This window comes from Ammospiza nelsoni, chromosome 1 (genome assembly GCF_027579445.1).
Source record: "Ammospiza nelsoni isolate bAmmNel1 chromosome 1, bAmmNel1.pri, whole genome shotgun sequence".
In the NCBI taxonomy this organism is placed as follows: Eukaryota; Metazoa; Chordata; class Aves; order Passeriformes; family Passerellidae; genus Ammospiza; species Ammospiza nelsoni.
Genome location: NC_080633.1, coordinates 141,211,373 through 141,238,191, shown reverse-complemented (window position 1 = coordinate 141,238,191; position 26,819 = coordinate 141,211,373). Strand labels below are relative to the sequence as shown.

At 42.3% G+C, this 26,819-nt stretch overlaps 1 protein-coding gene across 1 annotated transcript in view; it reads left to right on the top strand.

Annotated features, from left to right (window-relative positions):
* SNTB1 (syntrophin beta 1) overlaps nucleotides 1–25,776 on the top strand; it is a 113,512-nt gene extending 87,736 nt beyond the window's left edge. Inside the window, exons 4-7 of the mRNA XM_059466420.1 lie at nucleotides 11,337–11,476; nucleotides 18,031–18,227; nucleotides 19,758–19,948; nucleotides 22,358–25,776. Coding sequence (XP_059322403.1) covers nucleotides 11,337–11,476; nucleotides 18,031–18,227; nucleotides 19,758–19,948; nucleotides 22,358–22,450 — 621 coding nt within the window. The 3' untranslated portion in view covers nucleotides 22,451–25,776. The remainder of the gene's footprint in view (nucleotides 1–11,336; nucleotides 11,477–18,030; nucleotides 18,228–19,757; nucleotides 19,949–22,357) is intronic.
* The last annotated feature ends 1,043 nt before the right edge of the window (nucleotides 25,777–26,819 follow it).

Sequence of the window (26,819 nt, the reverse complement as noted above, 5' to 3'; positions counted from 1 at the left end):
TCCTCTCCTGCATTCTTCCCACTGCCCATTTCCTCTGTGACCATTGCTCTCCTGGAATTACTTTGGCAGGGTTACAGTAAAGACCATCTTAAAACTACTTTTAGCTAAAAACGCAAATTCAAGTTTTCTGTTAATTTCCCAAGCATGTAAAGATACCTGAACTCACAGTAACCCCAGGACCACAGTGGATGTTCTCCAGTATGGGCAAAGATTTCCTAATGGTGGAACTGGCCTAGGACTACAGTAGAGTAGCTGAGGATTTGTGTCAGGGACATTTTTAAAGAGAAGGCTAGACAAATCTTGGGAACCAAGGTTGTCCTCCTCTGAGCAGTGTTCATCTTTCAAGTCATCCAGGAGGTTCTGGAGTGACACAGCTGGTGAGGGAGCCAGCTCAGGAAGGCACCTGACTGGACCTGTTGTTTGGGAATGGAGAAGGACTGGTGTGATGATGTGATGTGATGATGTGATGGTGTGATGTGATGTGATTGATATGATGATGTGATGTGATGTGATGGCTGGAGGCTGTCTTGGGCACAGTGATCACACAATGAGTTTTCAGTTTCTGGAGAAATAAGGAGGGGGTCAGCAAAACCACTAGTGTGGGCTTTTGGAGGGCAGACTTCATCCACCTGGAAGACTGGTTCAGAGAATCTCTTGGGAAGCAGCCCTGGAGGGCAGAGGAGTCCAGGAAGGCTGGACAGTGTTCAGGAAGGAAATCCTAAAGGCACAGGAGCAGACCCTCTCTGTGTGCTGAAAGATGAGCTGGTGGGGATGGAGACAAGCCTGGCTGAATGGGGAGTTTTGGCTGGAACTCGGGACAAAATGTAGAGTTTATGACCTTAGGAAGATGGGATGGGGAACTCAGGAAGACTAAAGGATGTTGTAAGGTTATGCAGAGAGAAGACTACAAGGGTGAAAGCCCATGCAGAACCTAACCTGGCTGCTGTAGTAAAAGACAATAAAAATGTTCCTATAAATACATCAGCAAAAAAAGGAAGACTAAGGAGAATCTCCAGCCCTTATTGGACGTGGGGGGACAGAGTAACAAAGAATGAGGGAACAGCTGAGGTATCTAAAGCCTTCTTTGTCTCAGTCTTTAATGGCAAGACCTGTTGTTCTTTGAGTACCAAGCCCCCTGAACTGGGTTAATGGTTGGAATTGATGCTCTTAGAGGTCTTTTCCAACTAAAACAATTCTATGTTTCTATGGTTCTATCTTCAGCTCTCTTTCTATGAATCTAAGCACTCGTATTTCTGAACCAGTGACTGGCTTGGATTGATTTCTGCCTTCCTTCTGGAAGAGAGAAAAATTCCATGCTCAGTTTTTCAGTGGGGAAAGTGGCACTTTTGGTTAGATACCATTTGTCTTCTGTACAGATTCCTTAGAAAATTAACAAATCACAAATCAAACAGAACTCTCTGACAGGGCAAAGATTTTAAATTCAGTTTTGTCTTCATTAAGTAGTGCAGGAAAGTGAATTAGATATTAAATGGAATAGCTGTTCATTTCTTACTGGCACCCTGGAATCCACTCATGCCAAGATCCACCAGGAAGACCTGCTGGATGTTCTCCCAGCTCTCCATAGTGTCTGCCAAGGTGCAGCAAACTGAATACCTCTTTGGTGAACAGAGGTCTCTCAGAGCCAGCTCAGCTGGCTTTCTGGGAAAAAAAAAAAAAATCCTGCCCATCATAAAATGTTGGATATGATAAATCAAAATGAAAAGTGCATGTTTAAGTTTCTCCCCCTCCCTCCCCCTCCACAAAAAAAAGCCCCAAAACCAGATATGTTGCTTGAGTTTCTTAGATAGCTTGTGGAGGTCTGTCCTGATGATGGAGGTGGAGAATTTGTAACCATTTTTGAAAAATAATCAAATGGCTTTGAGGCTGACAACTAGGTAAATAAAGAGATCAGAAAAAAGACAAGTAGAATTTTTTTTTTCTGATAAATCTTAATAAGTAAATTTGGATTCCAAATTGTGACTAATTTTCACCAAATTTTTCAGACATCTGTGGCTGCTCCACATTCTTTCAAAATGAAGTGAAATTTTAAAGAATTCTAATTGAATTTTTGTTTTTTTTTAATAAGGCTTCCAAATATTTCTCAGCATGCTCAAAATTTAAAATTCCAGTTGATGAAGTACAGCATACAGATTTTAATTGTTTTTTGAATTCACTCATTTACTCGAGGTCATTAGTTGCAGCCTATCAGTATTAGTGATTATTGATCAATGACACACAGACTGAAATGACACAGTAGTCTGGATTGTCCTCCAGACAACATAATAACAATGAGAACAAAACATGTTGTTCTCTCTCTATTGCTCCCCTACTATTTTTTCTTCCAGCACTTGTGATTTATTATGACCCTTGAGTAAAGTAGTCAGATCTGTCAGTCTTCAAAAGGTACCAATCATGATGGGCCATTATTTCTGAGACTGAATATTAGGGAAGACAATGTGGTAGACAAAGGCACAGAACATCTCCTGGGACAGATTTCAGTCACTATAGTTTTAATGTAGACATTGACGATTACCTGTCCTTCGCCAAATAGACACTGTAATAATTTCAAATTGCATTTTTCATGTTTCAGCCATCGTTAAAAACTGCAAGCTGCTTTCAAATCAAAAGTCCACCTCCAGCATTCACACTTGATTGGAGGCTGTTCAAAAGTGTTCTTGAGCTGATGTTTAGAAATCCACACACTTTCACTGGATTGAAAGATGACAGCTTGTATCTTTTGAGGCAATGGGTATTATTACTCATTTATCTTAATGTGGAACCCATTTGATCAGCAGAGGTCAGATTCAATTGCAAATTATAGACCCTTCAGGGACAGTGAGTTGAAACTATCGTGTCTGCACATGGATCCTGCACTTGTACAATTACTGATGTACTCCCTCAAAAAGTGCTTCACCTTGGCTTGAACAGAGCCCTCTGCTCACAGCACAGCTCCAGCACACTGCAGGGCACGGCAGGGATCAGTGGCTGTTCCCGGTATCCTGGAGCATTCCTGCTTCCCCCACCACTAAGTAACAATATCTGCTCTTGGGCAGTGGCACAGGAGAGGTGGCCAAGCTTCCACAGCCTCCTACACAAAGTACAATCCCTTTCCTTCAGTGGCTGACCCTGATGTGAAAATAGTTCCATGGACTGAAGCAGAAGATGCACAACTGTGCTGAGCTCCTTCCTGGTTTTCCACAGGGCAAGCCTGGCTTACTGGAGGAAGGAGACTGCTCCATTTTAAAGAGAAGTACAGGCTTTTCTCCCAGTACAAGACTTTTAGTGCTTTGGGGTCCAGTGATTATTTTGGAGACAATACAGCTGCTCACCTCTCCCAAAACTAAGCTGCATCTTAGAAGTACAGTTTCTACCACATTTTAATTCTGTGATTTTTATTTAAATATTTATTAAACTTCAAATAGCTGCTTCAGCGGCTTTTTGGTGATTATGAGACATGTTTCAGAAAGCAAGTTTACAGCCACTCTCACGTGCAGTCTGAAGAGCCCACAGATAAGACACCTCAAAAATAAGTTATGCATGCACACACAACAGATTGAAAGGTGTCTATTCTAATAGCATCCTCACTTCTATCCTGAATGTGTGCTTTTGAGCATGCTGGAAGAGAGATAGGTTGCTGTGTGAAACTGGCAGATCAAACAGTTGCTGACAGGTCATGGAGGTAAGTACTTGTTAGTGCCTCCACTTTTACTGAGTTTCTTGCTTATAAATAGCAGGTTTGTGCTCACCCCCACTCTTCAAGCTTTCCATTCATTTGTTCAGTCAGTATAACTGATTAGAAAAGCCTGGGGTTAATGGTCTTTCCCTCCCTTTAGTCCTCCCTTCCCTGTGCCTCTTTTACAAGCAGTACTATAAACGTGACCTCTTCCAGTCCAGGTTTGTTCCCAGCCAAGCTGTCTTTGAAGGGCAGTTGAACTGTGGCTGTCCACTATCTCCTGATGAGCCTCAGTGGCCAGTGGAGCTGTGCTGACCTTTCTGTGTGTCTGACTTGCATCTGTCTCTGTCCTTGTGACTTACAGGTTGGCCACTGCCCTTGAGCAATGAAATGTCTTCTTACCTTTCCTGCTCTCCCCTGGCAATTTCTGAGAAGCAATAAAAATGAAAACAAGAAAAGATAGAAAAGCGTAGGTTTTTCTACAGAAGTAATTTGGTTCAACACTATCATTTCAGGAGTGGACCTTTGCTATTTGCAAAGCTTTGCTATCATAAATTACTGCTATTCTAATTTCACACAGTGCTGTCATGGTCTGAAGTCACTGCTGTAGAAGAAAATGTGTTTTACCCAGGAAGCGCCAGCATATTTCTTAAATCACAATGGTCAGCTTAACTAAGATGAAAAGCAATCAGTGTCCTAACAAATGGTGTGGGACATTTGCCATGTCCTGTGCATACTGCCTGTTTGGTTTTCCCTGGAAAGATTCCTGACATTATCAGGAAGTTAGAATCTTCTGTCTCACTGAAGAATAGCTCTTATTTCTGGACCTTCAAATCCCAACTTCATGCATAGCAGAAGGATTGTGGGTCATGGTTGAGATTTCAAAAATAAATGTATTTTTTTCCTTTTTGAGTCCCCTGGACTTGGATTTCTGTGTTTTTAGTTAATCAGTTTCTGTGGATGTCAAGACAACACATCAGGATTTTAAAATTTTCTCATATTGTTGTGTAATATATTTTTACTTCAGGTAAAGTGAATAAAGTTTATGTGATGCTGGGATTTTAACTCCCTTATGTTTCTTATCTTTAATCTGCTGCAATAGAAATGCAGAGTGTTAGACTCCATCAAGATAGAAGGATCAAGGATGCACTTCTTATACAGCTCTAGAGGATTTAAGGCTCAAGGCAAATCATCCTGCAAACCCTTTAGGAGTGATAACTATTTTGTATTACTACTGCATTCATATTGGTGCAACATTCATGGAACACATGCATGAAAAACTGTATGTGAACAGAATAATTATACAACCAACTTTACCTCAGGGGAAATCTGTATGATGACTCTCTGATCCAAATCTGGACTTCTTCAGTTTTTTCTGGTATTTCACAAACTCACTCATAGAAGAAAAAACTTCTTCAGTTTTTTCTGGTATTTCATATAGGTTGCAAGGATTTCAACCCCCCTGCTCTAAGTAGACCCAACTAGACCAGCTTGCTCAGGCCCTTGCATAGTCATGCTGTAATTTGAGGGGTGGCCATTCATGGTCTCTCCCAGTATTTGACCACCATGACACACAGAAGAGGTTTTCCTGAGTATCAAATCAAAATTCCCCTTGCTCCAATTTGTGTGTATTGAATGCCATCCTCTTCCAGTGCACCTCCAGGAAGAATTTGGCACCATCTTCTCTGCACTGTGGAAGACATGGAGCCCTCCAGGCTTATTTCCCAAGGGCATGGTCTAAAGAGTTATTAGGAAAATCCCAGCTGACTTCACCAAACTCTGAAACAAACTTCTATTGCAAAATGGGGATCAGGCATTCCTGTTTGGCTGTAGGAAAGGTCTCAGATCACCTACCATTCTTGCATGGGTGAGTTCACAGCACTTAGGTACTTTTCTTGCATTTAGAGGTCTTTGGATATGAGCCAGAGCTGTTTGAAAATCCCATTAGTCTAGAGAGTAAGGACATTGTTTGAAATATTGCTGTGTTGATGTGTTTGTGTTCATTTTGGCAAATGTTGGCTTGTGTCCTTTCGTTTTAAATGATAATGAGAAGGAGTTCAGACTTGAACAGACCTGTCTTGAGAATGAATGTCTTGTCCATGCTCAGCAGTGCCTGTAACTGAGGCTGTCAGTGTATTCCTGGGCTCTGGGGTTGGATCAGTGCAAGGCTTGGATGAGTGAGGTCCCTGCTGTGGCTCCCACCTGACCCGCGTGGCTCTGGCTGCTTGCACCGCACTGGTGCCAACGTGTGCATCGCTCACTCGCTGCTCTCTGCTCACAGGAGCCAATATTGTGCCCTTTGGGGGATTTTCATCTCTGCATTGACTTTAATCCAGATCTGATAACAGCACAAGCCACCTTTGAGCCACCGCTGAGGTCAGAAAAAGAGAAAAACAAAACCAGGCACGTTTACATTAGCTTTTTTTTAAAATCCCAAAGAAGGTGCACATTATTTCCTGTCTAAAACAACAAAGTTTAGCAGCACAGCACATCTGATCCGCATGTGGTAAGGGAGGTGTTGCTGTCCCCTGCCTGGGCTGTCACTCACACCCACTCCTGCGTCGCAGTGTGCCTCCCGTCAGATGAGCTCGCGCAAAGATCAGCGTTGTTGCATATGCTGGGGTGTGCAGGATGTATTTCTGCATCCCTGCTGTTCATCTTGCAAAAACCCTTTCAGTCCCAGCTGTTATTTTCAGGAACTGACAAGTGTGTTTCTGTAAATGAATCAAATTTATTCTGAACATGGATGTAACCCTTCATCAAAAGACAATGAAATGGCAAGAAATACGTAGCAGAACATATCCCAGCCTGTGTCAAATCTGCCTTGTCAGCACAGAGAGATTTTAAGGAAGAGGTAAAATAGCAAGAAAATTCTTTCCTGATTGCTCCTCCTGTGCTCAGTGTAAGAGGATAGCGTAGGTCTGGGATTTGGGAGGAGGTGTTGGAAAAGGGGGTTAAAAAATCACTTAGTGTAAACATACACTTCCTAACTTCACAGTGGTCTCTGAAAATACACATTTTGGATACTTGCTGCAGTGGAGTCTGCTGGCAGTTTATAATTTGTTTACTAAACAGGGAATGTAATTGAAATGTTCCTTTTGAGGCAACAAAAATATAAAACAGCTTCTCAGAGTAGACCAAGGCCTCTAATTTAATTATCTGTAAGCCTCACAGATTAAAAGTATTTTTTTCATCCATTCCTGACAGCCTGAAGTGGATAAATAACCAAAATTTGAAGAAAAACCTTTTGAAAAGGAGACCTGGCAGATGAAAGAGCAAAGGTCCAAACAGTTGTAGAACAATTTATCTCCACTGAGATCCCCACTGTCTTTATGGCAACTAACTATATGTGAAAATTTTTAAAGGTTTGGAAGCTGTGACACCCATTGGAGGGGACAGGGGTCCCCAGCACTTCAGGCACGACAAGCTGGCTCCTTTGAAACATTGCTGTGTGCCAGGGGAGTTACTCCTTAAGGGTGCATTGTGAGCAGTGGCCAGAGAAGCAGCCGGAGCAGCCATACAGGTAGTGTTGGGCTTGTGTCACCACTTGCAGTCAGTCCTTGACACCACAGATCTGGTCCCAAGCACAGCCTGGCCCTGCAAAGGCACCCAAAGGCAGCCGGAGCTCAGGCATGTCCTGGGTGTGTCCCAGCCCTGTGTGTTCCACCTGTGTCCTGCACACACCTGTGTCCTGCCCTGGAGCGTGGTTGTGTCAGCCAAGGGCTGATGGCCAAGGCTAGCTACTGGTGTAGCTACTGGTGTAGCTACTGGGTTTCAGCAGCTGTTCTTGCACACCTTCTGTCTGCCCCCACATTCCTGTCTGTTCCCACTGTGTGTGCCACAGGAGCGTTTGCCACCCCAGCAGAGACTGCAGTGTCCGTGTGGGGCAGAACGATTAACCTGACTGCAGGGGAGTCTGTGTCTGAGCAAGCTGTGAACACGGGTTTCCTCTGGTGTCACCCCAAGCCCAGCCGTCGTGTAATCATACACAAAAAAATTAAATTTCATCATGTTAATGCTGTACATTAAATATTTTCTCAATTTGGAAGGTAAAGCAAAGAAATGCTTAGGGGAAAAAGTGGTGTTTCCATGTAATGGGGTGAGTAAATGAGGAGCAAAGAGGTTTGGAGTAGCAAAAACTGTTCTTCACAGCACTTACTTTCTTAGAAAATGTTCTCCCTTTTCAAGTTTGTGGTTTGAGACTTTGATCTAGGGGCATAGCTTGTCTAGGACACAAAAAAAAATCAAGTTTGCTTCTGGTATAAACATTTACAGCTTCATTGACTTGAGGTGGAATTTCACCTGGGAATATAAGTGGTGACCCCAGTGACACATGGAGGGAACACTGGTACCTGCTGCTTGGAGGTACTTGAGCAGTGGCCAGAACACCAGAAAAATATTTGCTGATTCATTTTTCTGTGGAGTACTTACTTTTCTGTAGTTCATCTAGAGTTGATCTAACAGTTTTGACTTTGAAAAAAGGTTGAGTTTGAAAAGTTTTTTAGAGTGGATGGTGATTTTATTTATCTGCAACACAGATCGATGCACTTTGAATTGTACATGTGCAAGTGGGAACTGGAGCGAAGAAACTGTAGTGCAAGTGCCAGAACTCTGCAAAATTCTGGCTAAGGAGTTAACCCTAATCATTATCTAAAACCATGCCTCTAAAATGTATCTCAAATTATATTTAAATTTACTGTTACACAGACATTTCATGTTATCTTTATGGTATGTCAGATACTAAAACCTTTAAAACTTGAATAAATCCTTCACTTAGCTGCCCATGAGCAGCATGTTTTTTGCTTTTGTTTTGTAATTTGCTATTTTATCAATGCTTGGTATGACACTTGTAGATCTGGATTAATTTCCCATGCTGATTTGTGATGAATGTGCCCTGTAGGCTAATGGTATCTGTTCAGCCTCTCTTCCTCCTTTGTAAAATTTGCTATTACCATTTACAGGACAGCATGTTCTCTTTGACACCCTCCAGAAGTGCCAACTGCCTGTTGAACAGCATGGCATCAGCTGTTACAGCCTGATCCAAACCCTACAAAATAAGGGAACAGTGATGCAATTCAAGGTTTTTAAGGAAAGGCAGTATCTTTTATTAGATCAGCTGTTACAGTTGGGAAAAAACAGCCAGGCTTTCAGGCACACAAATCCTTCTTCAGGTCTGAAATAGCAGCAGTGTTGCTTACACCAGCATTCCTCGTCAGTGAGGCAGCTATGGTCCCTGTAAGGTTTAAAAGCTGTGTTTAGGAGTGTGTGCATTGCATGGCCGTGCTCACTGGGGAGGGCCTCAGAGCAGAGCACAGCAAACATCATTCCCCTCCCCACCTCTTCCAGTGCACACCCCACAAACCAGGGGTACATCCCACAAGGACAGGTAGTGCAAGGTCGCTTCTTCTTGAGAAAAGTCTTCAATACCTTATGACCAAGCCACATCTTCCCCACAGTCACCCTGCTGTTGGGAAGGACTGAGGCAAAGCTGTGGGCTTCACAGTGCAGGTCATTAACTTCAGGATTCCTGCTGGAGATTCTGTCTCCTAATATTTACAGTGTCCAACAAAGAGTTGTGAGACCAGCTGGCAAAATCAATTTTATTCTCTTTCTTGTAATTGCTTTACAGGGAACAGTGTTTCCCAGAGTTTCTGAAGTCACTGTTGACTGACCAGCCACCTGATAGCAAAACATGTGATTGGAAATGCTCCACAGGCAGGATGGTTCTGCAGAAAAGCTGTGAACAGCTTCCCATAGTCATTAAATTTCATATTTATCTTCCTTTTTCTTTTCTAGAAATCTTCAAAAGTATGTACTAAAGTCTTTCTAGTTAAAGAACAGAGGTGAGGTGGTCCAAAATTAAACATTAACACCAACATTTACTGAATGTTAACATTACCTGTGACACTCATTTCTGTATTGCCACACTAGGACCTGGGGTGTGAACAGTAGTTAACAGCTGTGGTATTAAGAAGCTGAGGATGGTTTTTGCTCATGTGAATATTTTCATGGTATGTGGACTGTGAGAAATACGGATTTTGCATTCTTTCCTGAGTGTAGTAACAGGTGTGTTAATTATGTGGCTTCTCTATTCAGCCCTATTCAAAAATGAATGATTGTGTTTCTAGAAACTGTCACCACAAAAAAAATGTGAATAAGTATTAATGCTTCTGTAAAAACTCAAAGGATGAACTGTTTATGACTTCCAAGAGACATGAAAAACCAATGAGCAAGTAATGCTGTAAACAGGAATATGATTATTGGAAAAGCATAGTTCAGAGGGAGAAATACATACTAAAAATCTTAGTTTAAGATCTGGTTTTGGGCATTGTGTTCTGAGATAAAGGTGTGTTACATTGCTCTTGAAAGCCCTTAAAAGTTTAGAAATTTGTGGGAGCCTATCTTTGTATAAAATTCAAGTGTTTCAAATGTGGTTCTGAATTACCATACCTGGGTGTGTCTTTCCCAGCCTGGCCAAACTTTGATCCCTTTTATGTTTCTCCACCCAACAATGTGCCCAGTGACACATGCCCATGGCAAATAGGCTGGCATCAACCACAGAACAGCACCGGCAGCTGCTTCTTTATCCCAGAAGAGGTTTTAGTGGAGGAGTCATAAAGACAAGCAGATTCTCTGGTGAATTTCAGAATTCGTTTCATTCCTTTTAGTACCCAGCCAAGATGTTTGTGTTTGAAAGCATGGCTGTGAGTGTTTCTGTGGACCAGTGTTTCTTTTTCTTTATGTGCACCAAAAGGAAAATGATTAGTTTCTCCATGAAAGAGCTTCATTCTTACTTGAAATAAAAGTCCTTACATATTCCCAACTATTTAAAGACACTATTATGCTGCCAGAGTAGAAGAAGTAAAAACCAGGATCCATACTTGGTCCCCATAACAATAATTGTCTTGCCATGTGGACATCACACATCTAACTTGCAAAATATAATTCCAGATCTGGATTCTGCAGCCAGTAAAAGGCTCTGATGCTCTGGTCTTTGGACATCTTTGACAGAAAGGTTTGAAATGTGAAGGCAGATCCATTACCAAGTCAACGCTTGAGATGAACCCCACATTTATGTTGGATCTCCTTATAAAGGCATTTCTAAAACTGGAAGAATAATATGAAGGAAGGAGAAGCAAAAAAAAAGCCCAAAAAAAAACCCCACAAAAAAACTGCTGAGGAAAAAACTATCTACTCCCAAACCACTAGTTTTTGCTATATGTCACTCTTCTTTAATAGTGATGATGTTACAGCTTTTTTAAACAGAAACAGCAGCAGCAGTGTCCAGGACTCAGGTTAATGTGCCAGCTACACATGAATGGTGCACATTATAAATATACATTTAAGGTCTTTTCATGCATACCACAGCTAACTAACAGCCAGCTCCACCTCAGTGTTCTTCCAATACTGCATTTATGGAGTAGCCTGTAGTGAAGGAAGGCTGGAAATGGCAGTGCTAATGGTAGCAGCAGATGACTTTGCACATTATTCCATTTCTGCTGCATCTGATTATAAATTCAGGTGGGTGATGTCAAAAAGCCAGGGAAATAAAAGTCTCGTGTGTTCATTTTGTCACCCAGTACTCAACATGTTTGTCTCATCTGGCTTTGCATGCTGGCAGCTTTGTCTCTTGGTGTTTCACTGAGACTTTGCTCTTTTCCAGGTGCCAGGAGACAACGAGAAGCACTGGAAGCCAGTGTTGGTGGTTTTGACAGAGAAAGACCTTTTAATATATGAGAGCATGCCTCGGATAAAGGAAGCCTGGTTCAGCCCTGTGCATACCTACCCCCTGCTCGCCACCAGGTACCTTTGCTTTTCAGTCATGACAGCTTTCAGGAGCAGAGGGAACAGCTGAGTCAGCCAGGAGCAGGTATAGCTGATACACAGCTGGTATAGCTGATACACAGCTGCAGTCACACCTGAAATACTGTGGTTGGAGAAGCAGGTTCTTCTTCAGCCGAGCTTAACTCCTCTCTTCTCCATTTCAAGTTCTGGCTGAAGCTGACAACCAGAAACTCGCTGGGATTTTGGATGTGGCAACTTAGCTTGGATACAGAGGCAGGAGTGATGAAAAAGCTGAAAGCTCAATCTCCTGAGATTCCTGTCTCAGTGTGCAGACCTGTGAGCTAGGCAGAAACACCCTGACCTCCAGCTGCTCCTCCAGGCTGAAAAAAGTGAACTTGTTGCCCTGAGTTGAATGTTGTGGTGTGGCAGTTCTGCACCACCAATCTGGGCCTTTTGGAGGGTACCACATATGATAGAGATACTTTCAGCACAGCTTCTGTTCCTGCTCTAGCAAATTAATTCCTGGCTTTTTTTAGCTTAAAATTGTAAGCTTGGAAGACACATTCTTGAATCTAGGTTAGCAATAAGCATTTGCATTATTTTGAAGGTATCCATTAACACTAATTCAGAGTGAGCTTTCCCATGGTTGCCTTTATGCAGTGGAAACTGTTTGTGCTTCTTGATGTGAATCTTAATCATGTTTCTCTGCCAGTATGGTCAAAAGGCTTGAGAAAGAGCTGTTGTTCCTTGTTTCAGCCTTGCTACAGGCCTCTATTATACCATTTTCAATGAGTTCTCATTCAGAAGGGCTGGTTGCCCTGGCCAGAAGCAGTGGGGCTCTTACTGCACTCTCATTAGTTAATTTTTGTTCTCTGTGTCTCCCCAAATGAACTGGCGCTTTGCTGCTAAGTCATTATGTTAAAAAAATAAAAATTGAACTCACTGATTTATATTGATGGTGTGTTCCATCAGTGGGAAGCCACCTTCTGACTCCCCCTTTGTTACCCTAACATGGGTGAGAGACACCAGCTTTGCTGCATAGTATGGTGCTGGATGCCATTGACAATTCTAGGTGACAAGTCCCAGTGAGAGCTGGGTGAGGTGTTGCAGCCTGTGTGCAGCTGTGTCTCTATGCCTTAGAGACTGAGAAGCAATAGCACCCCAGCAGAAAGTGATGCATTTCCTCCCCTTTTTTTCAGGGTTTCATTTTCACATGAGCTCAAATCCTCCCTAAAGTCACTGGGGGTCCTGTAGTACATCCTGCCCCTTCCTGGCCACACGTTGTCATGTGTAAAGACAACTCCTTGCTGAGTGTCACCAGCTCCCATCATCAGTGAGACCAGTTTACTGCATCAAATAATCTAAGTCCACATCTTGGCCCTGTTACTTACTTGCTTTTTCTCAAGAGGCCACACTGGATAGCAGACAGCCTTGCCTTGGGTGGGGATGGTCATCTCCTTGTCTGATGGGGTACTTTCCTGAGTAGAAAAACATTGGCCTTCATGCTGGAGGGGGATGAGAAGTTACACAGCACATGTGGTCAGGCTGCTGAAGGGTCTTTACAGACTGGGAAGAAAGCAAGCCAGGATGGTCTGTAAGAAAGCCAAGGTGCAGTTCAGAAAAGACAGGTGCCAAGTTCACAGTGCTGGGGAATAATCACCTTTGATGTTTTGGGGTGGAAATGAGCAACAAAGTAGTTGCTCTGCCAGGAAGCACCCGAGCGCTGTGATAAAATTGATTCAATCTAACGTGTTGTGTTTTTCAGAGGGGAAAATGAAGACAATAATCTTGGGTTATAGCAGAAGTGTTGCATTTTGGGCAGATGTAGTAATCATAACTACAGAGAAGGAGTAAAGCCTTGGATGATACTCCATGTTCATGAGAGGCATTGCACTTCCAAAAAGATGCCAGTTAACTGTGGAAGGTCTAGAAGACAGCAATACAAATATGTAACATAGAAACACTACCAGGAGGGAAATACTCACTTAGTAGCTTTATCTAGAGAAGTCCATGGAAAACATGTAAATAGTTTTCAGATATGAAGACACAAGGAGGACAGGGGAGTATCTTTTCCAGATCCCCTCTGAACACAGCAGGACATAGTTGACTGCACTTGTGGCAGGGAATTGGTGAGGTACTGGTTTAGATTCTCTGGGAAAGGTGTATCATCCTCATCACTGGGGACATTGAAGGATGGGTGACACACAGCACAGTTAGCCCTGCTCTGTGAAGGGGGATCTGCTGGGTGACCTCTTGATAGCCATTCCAGCCCTATTTCTGTGATTTCTTCCCAGAGAAAAAGACAGCAGCTACACAGAATTTGGAGTTGAGAACGGAGTCACAATGTGATAAGTACACATATACAGCAGATTCCATAAATTGTCAGATTCCCTAAATTATTACACCTCCTGTTTTGGATGATTTTGATTAAAACTCTGCAGGGTCCTGCTTTTATGATACGCTACAATGAGTACAGTTATAGCAAAAAAGTAGAGCAGGTTTTCTGTTGGTATTGACTGCTGTGTTCATTCTCGGTCAGTGATTCCCCTCCTCGTGACGAGTTTTTTAATCCCCTCTGTGCATTGATAAGTGCAATTTAGAACTTTTCACCTGGAAAGTTTGCAGAGCACATGTTGTAATCTTAGCTGCTCCCATCTTTCAGATTTTTATGAGTCCTTGGGAAAACATTTTTGCTTAGCTAATGCATATTTGAAAAGCTTCTGAAACTGGAAAACTTCAGTGCCAGATACTGTACAGAGTCATGCTTAATCTACCCAAGACATAATGAGCAGAGAAAATTGGAAATTGGTAGAAGGATTACAATCTTCTCACAGTCCTTTAACAGCAAAATTTCTACACGCCCTTCTTGTTTGTTGATAAGTTTGCCTACAACCTATGGAAGCCATTAAGACCTAAAAATATTTTCCAGTCAGTCTTTTCTAGCTTTGCATGGAATATAAATAATAGCTCAAATAAAACTGAGATCAGATTTAAGTTGTTCCTTTAAATCTCTGCATGGGGAGGCACAGCAGCTGGCACACAGCCCTGACTCCAAGGACCTTTTTGTCATAATCTCTGTTTCAGTGTTTCCTTATGCCTGAATAACAGTGCCTCCCTCTAGCATGGGAATGGGGCTTAAGTAATTACATCTTATATGTTTGCAATCAAATTCCATTATCTATCATAGCCAGATATGAAAGGAAAGGGAAAAAAAAGCAGCCCATGTTGGGCTCTGATTAAAGATCAGGTAAGAAGCTTTTGTGTACAGCTGAAGTCTGTAACCAGAAAGCATTAGAGCAGTTTGATAGCTAATGACATAGAAAAAATGGGGAAGGAATTTGGGCACTGATTACTCATCTGGGCCAGTGGATGGAGGGACAGGCAGAGAGCACTGGGTGCCCTGAGAGCCCCAAGAAATGTATGGGGTGCAATGCAAGTTCCCTGCTTGTCTTCCCAAGGCAGTGAGGCGGGCTCTGAGTGCCTCCATGGAGATGAGCTGAGGGAATGTGCACAGGTTTCCGAGGAGCATGGCCATTCCAGGGCAGCTTTCAGTGCTCACTCAGGGTGCCATAGGAAAGGTCAGATGGCAGTGGAATTCTAACCACAGTGTTGATGCACTTGTACAGGGTCTCTTCTGAGCTAAATCTCAAGTGAGCAGCTGAAGGCTTCCTTTGAATGCCAGCGCTGGTTTCACTGTCCTTTCTGCAGAGACCATTAGATCTGGCAGTTGCAGTAAATAGTTGAAACTCTTCCCATAGCATTAGGATGAGACGCAGGTCCCAGTGCTTCTCACCCTGCACCAGCACCCCATGTCAGAACACATCGATCTTGCTGTCACACGTTCGCAAACCATAAGGTTAAAAAGGTCCCCGAAATACAGAGAGAGAAGGGAGAAATGAGAGAAGATCAGAAGTCGCTCCCTGGCCCCGGGGTTGGTTTTCAGCCGCTGCGCTCCGAGCGCTCCGTGAGGGGTGAGGGACTCCGGGCCGTGCCCGGCCTTCTCCCGCCCTCTGGCGGCGCTGCCTGAGCCGGGAGGAGCCCTCGGCTCTCGGGCTCCGATGCTCACAGATTCCCCCAGAAACCTCCACAGAGCACAGGAACCTCCAAGGGCTTGTGTGAATATTACCAGAGCCGGGCCTGGGGTGCTTCTTCAGCTCTGGGGTGCAGCACACACTACACAGTCCCCCTCCCCTGCTGTCACGGTGATGGGAGGCAGGAGCGAGGGGAAGCCTTCTGTGAGGCTTCTAAGGCTTTTTTTTTTTTGCCTTTTAAGGTATCTCTGTGGTCTTTAGCATGACATACCTTCTATGTAAATGAAATGGACCACATTAATGCAACTTTATTAAAGCATTCTTTTACCTGTACCCAAATACATGAGTAGTGATAGCTGGTACATAAATACTATCAAATGTCGTCCTGCATGTTTGTCTTGTTCATGTTTAAGGGCATGACTTTCCAAAGCATCATCTGGAGTTGCCTGATAGAAAAGCATTTTTAAATAGTGAGACTGGATTTTTAATAATCAGGAGATAATAAGAAAAGGCAGGCAAGAATCAATGTTAATGTTGGATGTGTTCACATACTTTAATTTGTAAAGTACATCTTCATTCTATCCATATGCTGAAAAACCTACAATACAGTACTATGGATACAGCATGAAGGTGTGGGGGAGTGGGTGGTGGTGGTGCTGTGTGTTTTGGAAGGAAATCAAACATTGGAACCATCTGTTTATTATGTATTCAATAACATAAGTGATAGAAAATGATTTTTAGTTCAGCTGATGAGCACTGCATAAAGGAGATGACTCAAGAAAAAAGGTGGAATAGTTTTATTTCTGATGACAAACTTGATGTGATTTTCCAGGCTGCTTTTCCACAGCCCAGCAGCCGAAGGCAACATGAGAGCAGTGGCCGTGCCTGTGCCTGGGTGACCACCCAGGGACAGACAGCAGCAGATGTCACTGGAGATTTCAGCTTCCTGATTCCTGCCTTAATTATCAAGATGTAGCTTCCCCTCAGAGTTTGCACCCTCTCATACCAAATGAAAGAGAATTAAAGTTTTTGGGCTGTTTGTTTGCCACTCAGTCCCTGATTGCAAAATCTGCCAATAGTAGAGATAGGAGGCCCTGAGTATCAAAGCTGAGTGGGGCATTAACTCAGCTTTTGCAGAGGGGAAAAAGCCCTTCTTGTCCTGGCCATACACAGGGCAGGGCATCTCTGACCAGGATATTCTGTGTCTCACCTCCCAGGAGCTCTTGGGAACATAAAGTAAAGTTTCCATGAACTTGAGTGTGAACAAATCTTGCAAACCTTCTCGTGGGGCATGAAAGAGGGGTGCATTTGTTTGCCACAGTGTGCATCCCAAATGTCAGCACAGACTGTCAGGGAATTGGGGGAAATTTCAGATGCCCTGTGGCTGGTGTTTCAATAATTGAAAAGCTGAAGTTGTGCTTTTCCTTTCCTTTTTGCTTTTTTCTTTTCTACTAAAACATCTCTGTTTGGTGGCATACCTATACAGTGTCAGCTAACAGGTAACTGTTCTTGCTGATGCCAAACAATAATTTGAGAGTAAATTAGTATTCAGTAGATTAGTATAATCTAATGTTTTCTCCTTTAGCACAAGTGTTCTACTACGATGCCACATGCTTTATAGACTACTATGAACCATATTGTTTGGCTATAGAAAGAAAAACAGAAGGCACGAGACAGAAGTTTTTCAGACAAATTTCCTTTTGTGATTGTCTCTGAGGGTTGGTCTCTGAATCTCAAAGAGTGATGAGCTCCCCTAGATGATTTTTTTCACATGTAAGAGTGTTGTGTCCCTAAGTGAATCCTGTGTTGAGTGTCCATACTTTTACAGGTAAAAAAACAACATAAAAGGGCAGATTTAAAGAAGAATTAATTTTTATGAGATATTGATTTTCTCACTCAAAAATATTCCCTGCTATTTCTGTTTGCCCAGATGAACAAATCTTTCCTGGCCACAGGAGATCAGCTGTTGATGCTGGGCAAAAAAATGTTAATTGCAGACAAATGTGAGAGAATTTCAGATTACAAGTAGCTGCAACATTTTGCATTTTACAGGTTTCTTATGGGAAAACTAAGTACAAGACAGTACTTTGGCATCTACGTATTTTACAGAGCTTCATACTTTATTCAACACTATTTATCATTGAATTTGACGGCAGATGTTTAAACTTTAGAGCAAATGCTGCTTTACCATGGAATTTGGATTCAGCTGCCTCATCTGAGCCAGCACTTATATCTGTGGACCAGATTCCATCACCACAGACCAGTCAGGGATTTCTCTCTGCTCCTCATCCAAAGGGATGTTTTGTACAATTCATTAAGTAATTTTGGGACATACATGTCATTACCTGTGTGTCCAGCTGTTCCTGTGCTCACGGCCTTGGACCTTCACTCTTCTGAGACAGAACACAGAGGAGATGCGAGTTCTCATGCTCCCAACCATGGGTATTAGGAACATGCAGAGCAGAGCTGTGCTCAGGTGGGCATTTTGGGGCAGTGCACTGTTGTTGGAATTTCCTGATGTGTTTTCAAATCCAATTGCAGGTTGGTTCATTCTGGCCCAGGAAAAGGCTCACCCAAGTCAGGGGTGGATTTGTCTTTTGCAACCCGTACTGGTACAAGACAAGGGATTGAGACTCACCTGTTCAGGACTGAGACCAGTCGAGACCTCTCACTGTGGACGAGGAGTGTAGTGCAGGGCTGCCACAATTCTGCAGAGCTCATCACAGAAATCACCACATGTGAGTAACACCTGCACTGCTGCCATTTCCACACCTCACACCCTTCCTGTGACACTCGTGGCAGTTCAGGTTCCTGCTGCTGGAGGTGATTTACTTTAAAAATGTGCATGTTTAGGGATTCTACTTGTTTAAAATGCTGTCAGGTTCTGAGCCAGTCCCAGCTGCTGTGGTTCCTGTGTCCAGTGACACACTCACTGTAATGCTGACTTTTGGGTTTGTTTTCAGCATGTTGTTTCAGAAACAACTCTGTAGTCAGCCATGTAGGCCTGCATGTCACAGAGGAGTGATTGTCAGAGGTTGGTCCAGAAACACACAGAAAAGAGCATTTTTCTGAGATTCAGGAAACTCCTGTGAGCCTAGCAAGAGTTTCTCCTGCAGAGGGAGGAGACAGAAGAGGACTGGCACATTCACAAGAATGAATTGGTCATTTATTGACCCAGCTCTACGCAATAGAGAGTAAAAATCCACAAACCAGTCTAATAACCACATTTTGATGGGTAGTGATTTCCTTCCCTGAACATCAAGGTGTCACTTCTCAGCACTTCTGTACATGCAAAATCAGTTGGAATAGAAATACTTGGCTCAGATGCTCTGGAGTGATGCCCTGTTTGGCCAGGTAGCTGCAGCCCTGGTGTGGCTCTGGGGTTTGAGGCTGGGCCTTTCTCTTGGGTGCCCCCAGGCTTTGCAGTCCTTCCCCTGCTAGTCCTACAGTTGGCAGGGGAAGGTTAATGTTGAATTTTATCTCCACTCATTTCCTGAAAATGTGAGAGCAGGAGCCAAAGCAGAAATCCAGCCATGCCAAAGGGCAGTTCTTGTTTCTCAAAGCTCAGGTAGAGCCACGTGGCTGCTTGTCAGCTGCTGGGCCCCAGCCCCACAGGGAGCTCAGGATGCTCTGTGAGGCCTCTGATGTGCAAACCAGCCAGAGAGCTCAGGGGGAGCCAGCTCAGAACAGCTCCATCTCCTCAGCACCCTGACACAGATGCCATTCTTTCCAAAAGAAGAAGGGCATCAGCCCCTTCTTTTATCACAGTGCTTTTGTCCCACTGCTAAGGATGCTTCTTGATAGAATTGCTCCAAGAAGGTGATGGAATAGTGAATTTGGGATGTGAACTCCAAAACTCTTCATCCTTTAATTTGGATCATGGCCTCTGTTTCAGGGCTGAGAGGAAGATGCAGACTTTCTGCTGCAGTAGCTGTTATATACAATTATCTGGGCCCTTTTTCAATTACCATGACACTAATGAGGACTCAGGAGTGTCTTCATCTTTGTCAAAATACTTTAGGGAAACCCTTTAGAGCTCCTAATTTTCTCCTGCACTGTGGGCTGTGTTTATTGATTCTGGCTGTGTCTGTCAGATGCAAGAAGAGCAGTTGTGACTTTGTCAAGGTTTGGAAGGAGGAAACGAGGTTTGGAAGTCTGAGCCTTCTTAAACTTCTGTACACTGGTTTTTGTCAGCATGTAGATCTATGATGGAACATGAAGAACTGCTTTTAAGAATGTGAGAGACTAAATCTTGATTTCTTCTCCAGCTTGCACGTACAAAAGCCAGGAGTGCCGCTTGACCATCCATTATGAACATGGATTCTCTCTTACAACTGAACCACAAGATGGTGCCTTCTCCAAGATAATTGCACAATATCCCTATGAAAAACTGAAAATGTCCTCAGATGATGGCATAAGGATGCTTTATTTAGACTTTGGAGAAAAAGATGGAGAAATTGTAAGTACTGTGTTGAGCAAAGGGATGCATGTTACCATCTCTTTGGTTGTCCTACAGGTTATGAGGGTGGAGAAGCACTAATGGAAGTTAAACTAGATGAGCACTGTAGGCCCCTTCCAACTGAAATACTTTATTTCATTCTGTTCCATTCCAACAGCTGGCCAGTGCCAGTTCCAGTACCAGTATATAGACTCTGTGTTTTCTAGCACAGCACAATGGTCAGGCTTTAGGAGGAGATAAACTAAAAGGACAGTTAAAATTGTAAAACAATACAGAAATTAAAGATTTGTCATATTTTAGAACAAACTGTACCTCTAAATAGCCAGATGTTAACATTTTTGCACTTATCCATTTCACTTTTTTAAATTACTGAGCGTGAAAGAATTTAGGAATGAGACCTTATTAATTCCAATGTACACATAGGGACTTCATGTTATGACAAGAAGTTATGTTTTAGGTGGTTTTGAACATGTAGTTGCTGAAAAAAAAAGCTACAGATGTTGTGCAAACTGTCTGCATAGGCCTCGAAGCTGTTACAATGCATATTCCAATGAGCAGTTTAAATCCATTAATTACGAATGTAAACATCGTTTTTCCTGACATATTTTTCAGCGGTTCCAAAACATGGTGGGTACTTAATTCTAAACATCATCTTTGTTAACATATACTCTGCAAACTGCTTATTGTCAGGTTTTGAAGGGACTTTCTTACTAGCTGTCAATAAAGTTGATTCATGACTGCTGGAAAGGTGTTACAAATGAGTGTTTGAGATTGCTTAAAAAATCACCAGCAAGGGTATCAGCAAAAACCAGATTTAATACTTAGCGACAGCGTGACAGAGTTTGTTGGCAAGATTCACTTTACTGCCTACAGGACAATTAAGGCACACCAAGGAAACAAAGCAGCAACAAAACCCGGCAATCAAAATCCTGGCAATCAAAATCCAAGCAATCAAAACAGAAATGAACTGAGAACCATCCAGGGGGCTTGTGTGTGTTAAGGTGTGCATATCAAAAGGATAGTGAAGGCAAGGATGAAAAGGAACATGGTCTAAAAACTTAATAGCACTCAAACTTTACAGTACTTTAACTTAACTTATACCTTAAACCTGACAAGTTTAAAAAGGAACAACACTTAACTTATACCTAACTTAACTTATAACTTAACAATTTAACAGAGGAATAACAGCATTTAACCCAACTTATTACTTCAAAGTTGAACTTGCTCAATAGAAGAATAACATTCAGCTGCTTTTAACTTAGCTTACAGCTTATGACTTAACCTTACTTACAGGCCTTACTTACTGAGATATTGAAGGTCCTTAAACATCTAAGAAAACAGCATGTCTCCTGGATTTGCTAAAGCATATACACAGGTGCATGCACACAGACAGAAGGAGTCAGTGCAAGAAAGGTACCTGTGAAAAACTCCCCTCAGAGGTCAGGGAGCTCTGAGAGGTCCCACTCAGAGGGAGATGCTGGTCACAGCCTGCTGCAGTTCAGGAGAGCTCAAAGGGTCTCATTTTGGACAGCTGTTTATAGGGGCACTAAAGAGTCAGCTTTAGTCATAACATTGTTTTGTCCTGGCCACAGTTTGGGTCGGCACTTTCTTTGAAAGTGTGAGAACAGCAATGTTTTGCCATCCAGGCAAGGAAAAGAGTTTCCAAGGTTGTTCATAAAGAAAACAGGAACTCCTTAGACAGCAGTATTCCTGGGAGCAGGCACTGTTTCTGATAAGCTCTAGAAGGGATGAGCCCAGGTGCTGCTTTTCAAGGCCAAGGCCTAACAAGCATTTCTCAGATTGCAGTGCAGCCTGGAAAAGGGAGGGGGCAGGGCAGAACGCACCATCACAAAAGGAAAACGTGGTTTGTTTTGATGTGATCCTGTTGTTGGGCCTCTGCACACTGACAAGCCTGTCATGCTTAGCAAGGATGTGGTGAGATCAGCTGAACTATGGCTATGGAAAACAAAGTCTGAGTTCAGTCTCACTGCTGGCTGGGAGAACAGAGAAGCAGCTGTGCAGCACTGGCTGAAGGTACTTCAGCTGCACCAACAGCAGATGCACTGGGCATCAGAGCAGTCCCACTACCATCCCAGGCAGAAATGGCCAAAAAAGATTGGGTTGAGCCTCTTCAAAAAGTGCTTGCAGAATCTGACTCAGTTTTCTGCTGCTCACCCAGGTGATACCAAGCCAGAGGCATCAAGACCTCACCTGCTTCCAAGATGCTTATTAGTTTTAGTAGCCCAAATATTTGCAGCTGAATGCAAAGGAAAAACAATATGGTGTAGAGAAGAGCTGTTGTTAATAAAAGATTGTTCAAAATACCAGACAGCAGTTTGAGTACTCAGTAAGTGATTTCTTGTTTGAGCTATAATTCTCAGCTTGATTTTTTTTTTTCTGTACTTTCAGCAACTGGATCTTCATTCCTGTCCAAAACCAATTGTTTTCATCATTCATTCCTTCCTGTCAGCAAAGATCACGAGACTGGGCTTGGTGGCATAAGTGGGACCAATCTGTTTCTTCAAAGAGAGACGGGGTAACCACACTAACCTGAAGTACAGACAACAGCAGCAACCTGTCCTAGCTGGCAGCAGACACCAGCCTGGGACTCAGCACTGGCCATTGGTCGTTTCTGCAGTCCTCCCAGGCCCAGGTTTCATTTTGACCAGCTAAAGAGATGGCATGACAAGGAAGATGGGGGATTTCATTGTAAATAATGGGATTTTAAAATCCCATATGAGACCGTAAAAGCGTGTAGTACCATACATGTAAATGTTTCAGAAGCAGAAATTGTGCCTATTTCAATGTACTTGTCTATGTAAAGTAAAGGGCTATGCAGTCAAGCACTTGTTGGTTGTGATGCAAGCCAAGGTTGGTTGGGGAGAAATCCTTTAAAATTGTCCCATCACCTGGAAGCAAAATGTTCTTTCAGTTATAATCTGTGCACCTCTTACAGATTTTTCTTTTGGAGCACTGCCAGAACTTGTTGCATGAATACCCACCAGCAGAGCCTGCAAATACAAACCTTTAAGGTGGACACTGAAGCAATCCAGCTGTGGGCAGCTAACAGCTGGAGGCCGCCCCAGGGGCAGTTTCACATTAAGCAGTAACCACATGTCACCCACATTCCCAGTGATGGAGCCAAAGCAGGGCCAGCCACAGGGATGGTACTGAGAGCCAGCTCAGGGGGCACAGGCAGGAGGTCCCTTTGTTAATGAACACAGAATGCATTTTTATAGTGACTTCCCACCACAGCTTAATGAGTTTCAGCTATCTGGGAGCCCCAGCTCAGGTAAAAACTGCCTGAATCCATTCTGAGGCAGAGTGATGCTCCTGCCAGGTTATCTCCAGGGCAGTTTTCCAGTAGACAGCCATATTAAGATCCTGTCCTCCTATCCCTACTGAGTCCCCCCCTTTGCTCAGACAAGGCTGGTTGTGTGGTCTTCATAGAATAACAAACATAGGGAAGGAGGAAGACTTGATTTTATGAGTTTGTGAAAAATTTATTGAAGCAGCTCCACAACAGTGAGGAACATAAACCAGGGCAGGAACATGAGCTGCAGTCCTTGACATGGAACTGCTCCTATGGGCATGACTTGGCAAGACCAGGTTTCTTGCTGGGGAAATACAAGATGTTCATCTCCACGCCCACACCTTTCTGGTGACTGTTTTGCAGCAGAGCTTATTGTTGTGACTCAAAACATGATTCAATGAGTTTCAGCCTTGTTCACAGCTACTTGAGCAGCAAAAAACAGGCAGGAACTGACTTTCAGCACCAGAGATGACACACACAGCCCATACCAGGAAATAATAAACTGGCATGACATGATCTGGTGGGAATAGGAAGAAGCAAAACAGAGATGCCACTTATGTTGTTCTTCCTTTTTTAAAAGAACAGCTTCACACAGGGGTGGAGTTTTGTCTGTTTTTAGAGTTTTGCCCTAAATTCACACTTTGAAGGACAGGAAGTAATATATTCAGTGTTTTTGGATGCTCAGTTTTCATATTGCAACATTTCTTTTATTCCTGAGAAAGCACATAGATTTCAATTCAGCATCACTTGGCTGGCAAAAGAGAAAATTAAAAAGCCATTTTGGTTCCATGTTGTTTTTGAGCTAAGTTTGAGAGTTAAGCATAAGTCATGTTGTCTATTCAAAGCATAAAAACATGGTGATTTCCATAGGTATCTTAATCATCAAAACAAATTAAAATCGTAGGATGATGGGCTGAATTCATAAATACAGAAAATAATCACTGAAGAACAGCTCAGTGCCCCACTGGAAGAGCAGCCCCACTCCCAGGACCTCTCACCAGTCAAAGCCATGCCAGGGAGAGATCCACCCAGCTCTGCACTTTTATTGTCATGGTACTTGCACTTAAAAATTAATTCCTCATGTAAATGAACAAGGAGGTAACGTGTTACCTAACCTAGCAGTAATTTCCAGATGGACATTTCCCATTTAGTGACCACTGCCAGTCACACAACTTTCTGTGGCAGTTCCTTGGGGCTCCTGGGGCTTGGGAGCTTCTGGGAGAGCCCTGAGGAGCTGAGAGCAGCCGGTACGCAGGGGACAGGGCTCTGAGAGGGGCTCCTGTCACCTTACCAAGGAAACTCTCGTGTCAAGTCTTTAAAAACCAGTTCAGGACATTTTTATTGCTGTTCCAAAGTACAACCTAAAAATTTGGAGATAGGCTCCTATAAAAGTGCTGGAGGAGTAGGTTAAATCCATATGTAAACTATACTGCAATATTTCCTTATTCCTTTTAACACAAATCACTGGAATGTTATACCTAACATGTATGTGCATTGTAAATATTACAAATTCCTATATTAGTGCCAACAAATTAAATTACACAAAATGTAATCTAAGGTGCTCAGTACTATATGAAGTCTAAGTGAATAACTAAGCAGTTTGCAAAGAAAATTCATATTATATATATTTATAGAAAAAAATTAATGATGATTACAGATGCTATTTCTTCATTTTCAGATTTTGGACTGATTCATATTTGGATGGGATAGACAAATGAAATATGAACCTACTCCACATTTATAAGAGTATAGTGAATATTTATATTTTAGAGGAAAAGAATATATTTAATAAAGTCATCTATTGGATGTTTGTGACGTGAGCTTACTTTGTATCCAGACGAACTATCTGGAAGGCTGACCTTTGGTTTTGGGCTAGGAGAAATACATTTAAACGTCAGTGCTTCTGTTAAGAATTCTGTTACTGGAGGGAACTGTTAATTGCATTGGTGGAATGACTTAAAAATTTAAAATTAAAAAAAAACCCTGAAATCCCACAGGGATGTTTCAGGGCAAGTCATTCAGTCATCACTGCTGAAGTTGCAATGCCTTTTCTTGTTGCTTATACCGGACTAGGTGGTAACAGAAGACTTATAAAAAATTAAGAAAAAGCAGAAATTTCTGCTCAATCTTCTGCATTCAAGGACTGAGGCCAACATGTGCCTTTTTTCTCTTATGAATGGTTATGGGAAAACAATTTTTTTGTTTCTCCTTTGATTTAATTCTTAACTTAGTGGCCCAAATAGAAAAGCTAACTGTGGGAATTTAAGCCTTTTCTTTCAGTCTGACCCAAGTTATGACAGAACAGCCTTGTGGAAAGCCTAAAAAGGGATGTTCCAGAATTTCACTCTTTTCACAAAATAATTACTATAAATGGAATGGTCTTATCAGAAAGTTTGTATAGCAGCTTCACCATGAGAAAGACTGGGATACATATTGGAGCAAAAATGTTATTGGAAAAATGTGATGTAAAGTATTTGTTAAAAAAAATAAAGCTGCTCTGATTGTGTTCAGGGAATCATCCTGGTGTTTCTGACAGTCCTGCCCTTCAAATGGAACCAGCATCTCTCTTAAGGTACTTTAGAAATCAAAACAAGATTCTTGACAAAGCAAATCAGCACCACTAACACCACTAGAATTAATCCTTTGCAAATAACAAAACAAGTGTTTTCCTTCTGCAGAGTGCTAGAATTTCTTCCTCCCACAGGACATGGCATCACCCTCCTCCACCCAGCTCATTGCATTGGGAAGCTCAGCTGATTGGAAGGGAGACTGATCTGATTTCCAGCTGAGAGCATTCTCAGTGTGCTTTTACCCATGCTTAAAAGTTAATTGGAGCTTCTTTGGTTTCAGTAAAAGCAGAATCAGAGCCTAAAGAAATTATGTGCTCCAGATCATTATACTACCATTGATTTCTAAATTTATGTTATTTTCCATAAAAGTCAAACTGGCAGATTGATAACTAGCTAGTTACTGAATCTATTTACTATATAGAGATACCATTAATACAGTATATATTACATAATTTTATATATTATGGACACTTTTGAATTCAGTGGTGACCTCAATTTTAAAGAACAGCTATTAATAATATGCTTGCAGAATTTTGAGAAACAGCCTGCTTGCTTAAAGTGAATCCCCAGACTAACCAGGGCAAAATTTTTATTTAAAAGAATGAGGGGAACAACATTTTAAATATTTAACATAGATGACAACCTCCTGTTGAACATCATCACCTGCTAATCACATGGGATTAGCTATTCTTTTTTTTTCCTTCATCAGAATTTCTATGCTTGTGTAAATAATTAGAGGCATTAGGAAACAAATTCAGAAAACAAATTCCAAGGGAGAATTGTGAGCTGGGACAAAGAGGTGGATTTGCACAATTGTTAGTACCCAAGCTAAATTCTGTGGTAGCCCAGTGATACTCATCATGTAATTAAAATTAATTGCTGTAATATTACAAGTAATCATATCACCAAGTAATTGCATCTACATCAGTGCTGTCTTACCCTAGTCCTGTGGGGAATATAAGCATATAACATGGATGGATAATGTGCT